The 10,859-nt window shown below is 33.1% G+C and overlaps 1 protein-coding gene across 1 annotated transcript; it reads right to left on the bottom strand.

Moving 5' to 3' along the window:
- Positions 1-351: 351 nt before the first annotated feature.
- On the bottom strand, positions 352-10,288 carry LOC136343212 (4-hydroxybutyrate coenzyme A transferase). Its single transcript, XM_066289803.1, has 8 exons — positions 9,714-10,288; positions 3,949-4,111; positions 3,534-3,672; positions 3,191-3,281; positions 2,945-3,133; positions 2,374-2,622; positions 2,084-2,317; positions 352-1,284 (listed from the first exon to the last, which is right to left on the bottom strand). The coding sequence occupies exons 1-8, from the start codon at positions 9,886-9,888 to the stop codon at positions 1,100-1,102; spliced, it is 1,425 nt and encodes a 474-aa protein (XP_066145900.1). The 5' UTR covers positions 9,889-10,288; the 3' UTR covers positions 352-1,099.
- Between the last annotated feature and the right edge of the window lie 571 nt (positions 10,289-10,859).

The following is a 10,859-nucleotide window of genomic DNA, read 5'->3' as shown; positions in this document are numbered from 1 at the left end:
GCGAACGAATATCGAATTTGACTTCGTTCAATTACTATATGGTTAAACGAAAAAGATTGATTGAGACTTTTCTGTTGAATTTCCCTTCGATGACAGTAAAACTAAATAACAAGAATGGGGAAATACGGCCTTATTATGACATTTGGTACGCACTAGTTCGGAAGTCCGAATTAGCTTTAATTTTGTGTAGACTGCAATGTGGAACTTTTCTTTGTATTAGGAGTACAATCTCCCGTGATAAACATTACAGTTTGCGAAATTTCTGTGACTTCAAAAAAAAAGGTTAAAAAATATGACAAGAGTTTGGTCAGTTTGGTTGCATTTTAAACGATAAATAATAAAAATCATTCATTCTTTACAAATGTGTATTTTTAAAAACATAGAAATATGAGGCAATAACAAGGTATGTACCACTTAACCTAAATATCTACAGGATGACAGACATAAAACGCCTCACGCTCCTATCTGAATACCTAAAAGGTTTTTGAAAAAAATGTTAAATACAGAAGTTCACGTTTTGGAAATACCAAATACAAAAAATAGTAAAGCTCATATTAAAATTTGTTATTATTTTTTCATAAATATACTTATAGAGGTTATTTCATAGTTCTACTATACCAAATTGACTTATCTTTGTTTTGGCTGTTGGTATTTTCAAAAAAATGACAATTTTCATATTTATATCTATTGGTAATTAAACGTAATTTTGAAACAGGTTTTTTCTTAAAATATATATATATAAAAATTAAAAAAATCAACTTAAGTTTTACAATTTTTGTATTTAGCGTTTTGTGGAAAGTTTTTTAGGTTTCTAGGAATGAGATTGGAGCATCTTATCTCGGCTATCTTGTTCTAATTGCTTAAAAACATAAAATATTATTATTGTAATTTCCTATATAAGCAAAAAATTGATCTCTGTAACCCGGTTCGCAATATAGTGTGGTTTAAATCTCATTTTAGAAGTGATCTAACATTTTTTGGTTTCATTTTCTTATAACACAATATAATTAAAAACTGAAACGTTGGTGTGGTTGCCTATTTCTTTCGTTCATTATTACTGAATGGCGAAATTCAATTGTTATTGCAACTAGTCGAAAGTTTATGCTGAAGGCATGCACTTAAGGCGTTCAAAAGCTGCCTTTTCCAGAGCTTCTCTGTGATCTGGATGTGCGATTTGGATGAGAGCGTGCGCTCTTTGTCTCAGGTTTTTTCCGAACAAGTAGGCAATTCCATGCTCGGTTACTATATAATGGGCGTGGGCTCTTGTCGTGACAACACCAGCACCTGCAAATTAATATCACATATGTATTAATATTTCTTCTATCAGATATTCTAGATAATATTATAAACATAGATCCTGTTGAAGGTTTTTAAATTTTTTTAATAGAAAATATAATTTCTTAGCGAGAAAAAAATTTCCGGAGTGTTTCATATTCACAATTCATGTGCTTTAATGTCAGTTTTTAAATTAACGTTTCCCTAGGTTCTGAAAACGATGATAGATTTGTTACTAAAAATGTTAACAAGGGATTTCCACCAAGCCTTTAATAAAAGGTGAATGTTATTGTCTACAATCCCACCACTTCAATAATTCCTACGTGTGTGTACAGTATTATTCCCAAACAAAATAAAGAAAAAAAAAACGCATTTTTATTGGACAATATGACGTTTTGAAGTATTAGTCTATCTTATTTTCAATTTTTATAAATCCAGTAAACAAATAATCAAGGGCATGTTACTTATATCCTCAGCTTCAGTCCAAATGTGCATTTCTATTTAATTTGAAACACTAAAATTTAAAAGGTATCTGAATCGCTTATTCCAATTTGAACAAAAATCTTATAACATAGGAAGAAATGTTATTTGAATCGTTTTTTTAAAACCGTTATTTAAACAAAATTAACACTGTATGTTGGAACAATACATTCCTGGACTCATGTTTATAGGAACATGTTTTTATAAAATAACCTGAGCAATTATCCCCTTAAATATTGCCACATCTTTTTCAAAAAGCCGTTAATGGAAATTCAATTTTTTCTTCATATCTACTATATAGTGGAGAGCTACACTAAAAAAACCTTACCAATTTTAATAGTAGGCACAATTTTACTCTCGCCTTTGTTTGTGGCGGAAGGTAAGGCAATAATGGGTTTTCCTTTACCATCAAAACCTTCGGCCGCACCTCTAATAAAATCTACTTGACCTCCGAATCCAGAATACATCCGGGTTCCAATAGAGTCGGACACAATTTGTCCGGTTAAATCAACTTCGATGCATGAATTGATAGCTGTCATTTTAGGATTTCTTGCAATAATACCTAAAATTGTTTATAAGGAATAGAATTCGAAAAAAAGCTAATTTCCATGAACTTACTCGTATTATTTACATAATCAACCACCAACATTTCAATGAAAGGATTATTGTCGACGAAATCGTATAAATCCTGTGTGCCAATCAAAAATGAGCCGACGATCTTGCCTTTGTGGATAATTTTCCTGTTATTGGTGATACACCCTCGATTTACCAAATCTACCACACCTGCGGCAAACATTTCCGAATGAATACCCAGGTCTTTGTGGTTCGTGAGTGCCGATAGAACTGCATCTGGAATGCTTCCGATTCCTGGAAAAAAAAATTATTGTACACACTGCAAAGACTTCAAACACATTATCGTTTGTATGAATTCATCTAATAACAAAACGTTTTATACAAAAGCTATACATAAACCTTCGCCAAGTCTATGTTATTGTAATTTATTGCAAAAGCACAAGATGCCTTGCAAAACCATAAGTAAAAGATTCAAATATTTCTATATCGGCGGCTTTAGCTTTAAACAATCTACGAACAACTCCAAAGTCCAAAATTACACAGTATTCTGAAGCATCAATCATTTAGATGCAAGGAATAGAGCAGATTTATTATACTGTAGTACATTTAAGTATACCCATTTGTAAGGTGGCTCCATCATCTACAAGATTTTCAGCAATATGTTTTCCAATACTCGTCTCTACAGGAGTGGGTGGCTTGCCTCCATGGGTAGGTAAGGCAACATCCACTTTAACAGCATAGTCAATGTGGCTGATGTGGATTATTCCATCTCCAAAGGTTCGTGGGAGTCTAGGGTTCACTTGAGCTGCAGACACATTAGAAAATATTTCAATTTGTTCAATTTAAGCACACAGCCTCTTACCAACTATAATTTTGGAGTGAGACATGCCTGCTCTCACACAATCGACACTGGTACCCAGACTACAGTAGCCATGCTGATCAGGTGGGGAAACCTACAAAACACATTCTTCTCATATTTACTGAAGAATTGACGTTATAGCAATATATGTATGTACATACATGGCATGGAATTTATTTTAATATGTTTTACTATTTTTTAAATTTCTATGCAATATAAGCACATTCTACAATTCATCATAAACTTCTTAAATAGAACAATTCTGTGAAATGACAACTAAATTCTAAGAATTCAGCCTTGGTGTTTGATTACAATGAATTTACGAATGTCTTAAGTCTCTTCTTACTTGAATTACAGCTATATCCGGCTTTACGATGCCCTTATAAAACAACGCAGGGATCTCTGAGAGGAAGATGGGTATTGCGTCTCCCCTACCTTCAGCGACAGCTTTCCTTACGTTGCCTCCCATGAAAAATGAGTTCGACCTAAAAAAAATCCTCTTGTTACGTCAGAACATCCATTAAGGATAAAATGTGTTAATATTGAACATTATTTTCCAAAAAACGGAATCCCGCAATCAATACATCAAATATATAAACAAGCGTGTCTGGCAAATAAGTTGTTTTCAAACAAGCTGCCAACAGAAATCCTTATTCCCGGCCAAAAAACAATTTACCCTGGACTTTGAAAACTTAGATCCACTAATTTCAGAATCGTTGAATGACAAATTCAAGCTTCTGTGTATTATGTAAATGACCTACCTAAATATACCTTCACATGAAGGATCAGTGTAAGATGCCGGTCCTTCGGTATGCATGTGGCAAACAGTAACGTTCTTTAAGCCCTTTTTTTTGCCAACTTCAGTCATGGCAGTCAGAAGGGTCACAGGGGTCGCCGCGGCGCCCTGAGCGAATACGGTCTGGTCTGCAAAGAAGCGAAAATTTTACATCATTTCTAGGAAATATGCAAATAAATGATAGAGCAAACATATTCTAGTAGATAAATCGGTAATTAAGCATTGAAACGCCACCACGAATATATCTCAATAAATATATTGCCCCGCCAAGCAGGAACGCAATGATAAGGACAGCAATTAAGCCCTCCAGATATTATTTCACGTATAATCAACAAGTTGAATAACGTAGCTGCCTCGCGATTGAAATGTAGCATGACGTTGAATGGGGAATAAATGATTTGCAAAGACGAAAATAGAAAACAGGACCGCTGATACAGGTTACACAACAGTAATCTCTATATTTCTATCAATGAGAATGATTGAAATTGTTGGGTTTGTTTAATTGTGATCAGCTGATCTAAGAAAATAAAACAAAAATTACATATTAAAGTTTGTAAGGTTCGTTTTGGGGCAACTTCAAGGTATTTTTCTCGGTTGTTGAATGTTGAAATTAACGTGCGTGTAGTACAAGTCATCAAGCACAAACGTTATAAGTTTGTATTTATAGCTATCAGCACACTTCGATTCGCATTTTCACAGAATTTATTTAATGGATACGCACTTGAACTATTTGCGATGTGAGTTAAAATCTCTGTATGAAATTCTTAATTAATATTAGTACCTTGACTAACACTTAAACTGCCAAAAACAATTAAAAAATACCAATTACATTACGAAGTCAGTCAAAATTATTTTAAAGAACAGATAAACTTTGAGGTAATTTTCCAACAATTTCACACCCCAATTTGCTTCTTTACTTGCCAAAAAACTTGGCACATTAGATGTCTCCATGATCACATATTATACATAAGGTTAGTCCAGAGTTTGGCTTTTGGTTTAACACTTTAAATCATTCAGTCATAATTTCTTGGCTTCTTTTTATTATATGCAATATACGTAATATACAGGGAGTGTCTTTAAAGGGCCTTTACTACACTCTACCATTTGTTCGCTGATATTAAAATAAAACGTATTAGCTATATTTGCCTTAATTCGAAAGTTGATCGTAAGAAAGCTATAGGGTGGTAAAGATAAAAATTAAAAACGAATTTTTAATAATAGTTTTCATACCAAACAATTTAAGTTCCACCAAGGTTTTGAGGTGGGGAAAATTGTATACGCTAACGATTTTTTAAGTGCATCGTAGAGAATGCCACTTACGATCCATGTTACTTGTTTCATTCATTTGTACTTTTTGGTCTATAATTGTAATTCATTTTTAAGTAGAAAAACGTATTTGTCTATTTATACCTCAGTGTATGTCAGCGCTCTACCACAGGATGCCGGGATTAAAATAAAACTATTGAGCCGTATTTACCTTATAACTATACCCTTATAACTATACAGGGTTATTCACGCTATACGGCTCGGGATATTGTGGCCAAAATACGAGGTTTTCTAAAAATTTTTCTTTTGGGTTATATGGGGATCTATTATGGCTACTTTTTAAAATTATTTTCATATTATACAGGGTGTCCCAAAAGTGCTAAAAGTATCAAAGTTGTGTTTTTTTAAATGGAACCCCTTGTATATTGTTGCATTTTTGGATTCTCCGATCAAAATAAATGTGTGTTTTAATAAGGTTTACAATACCTAGCACTTACAGTTTTTGAAATAATTTAAATTTTGTAAAAATTTGGCCTATTCATGTTTTAACCACTTAAGCAGTATTTAAGTTATGTAAGCGTAATTTACAGTGTAGTGAAATAATGGATCATACTTTATATCCCAATCATGAAAAACTTGCCAGCTTATACAAGGTGTGCAAAAATTAAAACTATTCAAATGAGGACTTTAAGTGGCTATAACTGGATTAATTTAAATGCAATGCCATATTTTTTAACTTATCAGGATATGTAGTTTTTAAATACCCATCGAATGGTACTAGGATGTTCATAGCTAAGTCTTCGCGTTTTTGCAGAATGCACTAAATAATAGCTCCTTGCGCCATTTGGCGTCTTTTAGTTCAAAGTTCCAATGTATCTAGTTGCCTATGATATTTCAAAATATCAGATAGTTAATTTAGTTTATTTTTTAGTTTAGTCTGCAAAGGTACTTTTTTTCTAGAGTGTGTAATGTACCCTCAGGCTACGCCTATGCCTATGCAATCCGTCCGATCATGTCCGTGATGACCATATGTTGGGAACCCATTTTCTTCCTGTAAGGGTTGCCCTGCATAAAGGAACTTTCACTCTTTTATCCTTATCAAGACAAAGGTCTAAATTCATCCATATTTGGTCAAAATCTTTACAGCTGCAATTCCCCGTAAATTCTCAATTTTTGCCTTTGTCTCAAGATACGGTTTAAGGATTTAAAAAGTTACCAACTGTGGATTGACCCTGTTTATGGGTACCGATTCCCTGATTGGGTATTTAAGCTACCCCGAATCCCATAAACTCTCTATTACTCTAAAAATCCTCTCTAATGTCAAGATCATTTTAGTTTTTACCGATTAAGGCGTGTGTGTTATAACGAGTGCAAATAGTCAAAATGAAGATTTATCCAAAAGAATCCCTTTAAATATTAGAACTACCATGTGGCTTCAATTGGATGGGGCTCCGCCTCATTATCATCGCGAGGTTCGGCAATTTTTAAATGCCAACTTTAAAAACAGGTGGATAGGAAGAAACGGATTTCAAAATTGGCCCCCCAGATCCCCGGACTTAACTCCACTAGATTTTTTTTTGTGGGGATACATAAAAGGAATTGTCTACAATACGCCTCCAACAACTCCACAGGATATGAAAACACGTATAAGAGACGCGTTTGAAACTGTTACTCCGCAAATGTTGTCCAGAATTAGCGGTGGTTTTGAAAAAAGAATTTGTAAGTGTTTGGAAATGGACGGTCGACATTTCGAACATCTGTAATAAATATTTTGTTTCCGTTTTATGTTATACTTGATATGTGATTTAGAACTTTGAACTAAAAGACGCCAAATGGCGCAAGGAGCCATTATTTAGTGCATTCTGCAAAAACGCGAAGACTTAGCTATGAACACCCTAGTACCATTCGATGGGTATTTAAAAACTACATATCCTGGTAAGTTAAAAAATATGGCATTGCATTTAAATTAATCCAGTTATAGCCACTTAAAGTCCTCATTTGAATAGTTTTAATTTTTGCACACCCTGTATAAGCTGGCAAGTTTTTCATGATTGGGATATAAAGTATGATCCATTATTACACTACACTGTAAATTACGCTTACATAACTTAAATACTGCTTAAGTGGTTAAAACATGAAAATTAGGCCAAATTTTTACAAAATTTAAATTATTTCAAAAACTGTAAGTGCTAGGTATTGTAAACCTTATTAAAACACACATTTATTTTGATCGGAGAATCCAAAAATGCAACAATATACAAGGGGTTCCATTTAAAAAAACACAACTTTGATACTTTTAGCACTTTTGGGACACCCTGTATAATATGAAAATAATTTTAAAAAGTAGCTATAATAGATCCCCATATAACCCAAAAGAAAAATTTTTAGAAAACTTCGTATTTTGGCCACAATATTCCGAGCCGTATAGCGTGAATAACCCTGTATACATGTAATAACTAACTAATTCAGAAGTTGACAATAACAGAACTACAGGATGGCTGAGTTTAAAAATTACTTTTCAACGTTAGAAAAAAATGGAATTATTGAAGGAGTACCTGAATTTGCAGTATATTTATTCTAGTTTAAAAACACATCAAAAAATTGAAATTATCACCATGTGTCCAACAATTTAAGCAAAACGATTTGTTTTTATTAGTGCATTCTACCAAGTATAAATAACACGTGGTCATTGTATTCCCTAGATTAAAATGTGTAGAATATTTATGTTTCTGGAAACTGATTTTTGAACTCTTACGTACGTCCTGGCCGATTTTAGATAAATGGTTTTGTTTATATTAATGTTAAATGTTTACATTCACAGGGCCACGTGTAAACAAAAGTTATAGGGACTAACAAAAAATGTAAAATGTGGCGGGGTGTGAAGTCCAAAACATTATTATATACACGGTCATACACTGTAATCCTTAAAGAGGAAAGTATGTGTGTGTTAGATAGTCAGACCTAAGAATGGTTCTATCTAGACCCTTAATGCTATCATTTAATGTCGTATCATCACAAAATAAAGATACACATTTCCTTATCTAGGGGCAAATAAATTGCTGATTTCAAACTGTTTATTGTTCTATATCAGTTAAAATTAGATACACGATGTTCTAGGGACTACACATCCTTTTTTCAGGTTAGTCCCTGTTTATTTGAAAAATTGAACATAGCCATTTTGTATGATTCACATAGTTTCAAAATACTGTAAAAAAAGTTGACTCAAAAAAAACAAAAAGGATATCATATAAAATTTCGAATTTTGTAATGGAAATCCCAGCCTATTATTCGTGTATTAAATGAACATCTGCATGCTAACTTTAAAAATATAGGAATTTTGTGCAGTCTAATCAATTTCACTCTAATAAGGATAAAATGTTATACAAGAAATTTACCACAGTTTCAATACATAAAGTGTGAAATTAATGTAAATTTTTTATCTTTCATATTATCTTTATGAAACACATAACTTGTTTAAACAAAAAAGGTAAACTCTATATTTTTTAAATTGGCATAGAGAAGCCCCCTTTGTACAAGAATGACATACAGGATATTTCAATACAAAATTAGATATTTTATATTGTGGCTCACTTGAGTTATGTTGAATCACCTTTCAAACAATTTTTTTAATTCTACACATAGCAATATACCAAATATCTATTTCAATTTTTTCATTCAGTACAAGGAAGCACAAATAGGTGGGCTCATGAATCCTCACTGATTGACCTTGTACACACATGACATCCTATGTATTTTTATAGGGAAAATATTTCTAACTTTGTGACATTCATAGACCTAACAAATATAGTCTGAAATATGACTCCTCAAACTCATTAATTATTACTCCTGCCTGCTAATTATGGTTGCTCCTAAATAGACTTTACTTTGGAACTAACTAAAACATGCCAATAAAATATTATGAATGATGGTGAATACTGAATGAGAAAAACTTCTCTTTAGAAAAATGGAAAATAATGTGAAACTGTTACTCAAGTTTTGGTTTTGCATGCAAAGTATTTTGTTGAGTTATTTTAGAGTACACAAACTTCATCTAAAATTGATTCCTCACTTGAGCAGCGAATTTGGAGGTTATTTGTAAACTTGAGAACCCTACTAAAATTTATTTAATTGCCTGTAAATACACACATTACCAGCTGTTCAAAGTCCATAATATTGAAAGCAGACCAAGTAATATGCTCCAGTGCTGCAATCATATAAAGAATTTTCATTACATGTACAAAACAGGGCACTGAATAGATTGAGAGAAGGATAAGCCTTAAACTAGAGTCCTTGGCATGACTAATAGAGAGATCCACACCACTCAACACCCAACATGGATGTAAAGTTAATTGATCAAAGTTCAAACTAATTATTGGTGATAAACTTAACAGTACAAAAAATATTCCACTATTTTATACCATCATATTACTTAAAACTGGAAGAAAAAAATTTAAGGGTTCTTACTAGATTGTAAGTCCTGAAAGGCTTCTTCAGCAGTACACCACTTGGGTTCCTTTCCCTTAATAGGCTGGGCTGGTTCGTTTACATAAGTGAAATAGGTTCTGGAAGTTGAGGCAATTTTAAGGGGCGAAAAGATGCCCCCAAATTTGCAGGACAAGCCCCGAAGTGACACCGCCATTTTTTTTTTCAAAGGGCTGAGACGCCTAAATTTAGGACTTGGTTTCGAAAATAGCGGAGCACTGCGCGCAAAGCTCCACCACCGGTTAAACAGAGACTGAGTTAAGCAGGCGCTGGCGATTGGCGCTAGAGAAGTAGGAAGCGCGTAATCAAATCGAAAAAGATAAAAAAAAACTTGATAGCGGCTTTGAAATGGCGAAAATCAAAATTTTGTGTTTTGACGTTTATTGAGAATTAGACCTCCATAGGTTTATTAGTTCTAGTCATCTCTTGCTTTCAACTTTTGATTTTTAGTCGAAATGTGGAAATCAAAGAGAATTTTAGTTAAAGCAGACGGAGCTGTTAATTTTGAGTTTTTTGATCTATTAATGGTTACTTTGACATTAAATATAATCAGGGATTTGAGAGATGCAGGCTAAAGGAAAACGCGTACGGAGCTTTTTTTTTCCTCACGTGACCCTGGTAGGGTTGACAGGAATTACAGAAGATTTTTGACAGTGGCATAAATTGATTTCAATGTGATGACGTATTGATGACCACATAACAAATTCGAAAGGAATTCCACTGGTCGATCTGTTTTGTTTTAATAATTTTCTTTTAGATGCTTAGTATGCAAAATTTTGATTAATGACTTCAACAAACTTGGATTATAGAAATATATCTAAAAATGTTGAATACTAAAAGATAAAGTGAATCTGGATTTTAAATTGTTAGATCACATGAAAAAAAAACAAATAGTTTAAATTAGTGCTAATCTCAACCTAATTTTTTTTCTGCACTACCTTCGACGTTGTCACATAATAACTTCACAGTTCACGATTCGCTATTGTGTTTTCCAACTTCAAACGGTATGTTGTCGCTACCTCCTGTCACATATCGGGTTTGTTTCGCAAGCAAACTGTGATAGTTTTAGGATTTTTATAAATTTATTATAGCACCAAAACGTGAGTTGTGACTATTTTAAAGCGTTGG

This window comes from Euwallacea fornicatus, chromosome 1, assembly GCF_040115645.1.
Source record: "Euwallacea fornicatus isolate EFF26 chromosome 1, ASM4011564v1, whole genome shotgun sequence".
Lineage (NCBI taxonomy): Eukaryota > Metazoa > Arthropoda > Insecta > Coleoptera > Curculionidae > Euwallacea > Euwallacea fornicatus.
This window is presented reverse-complemented; position numbering and strand designations above follow the sequence as displayed.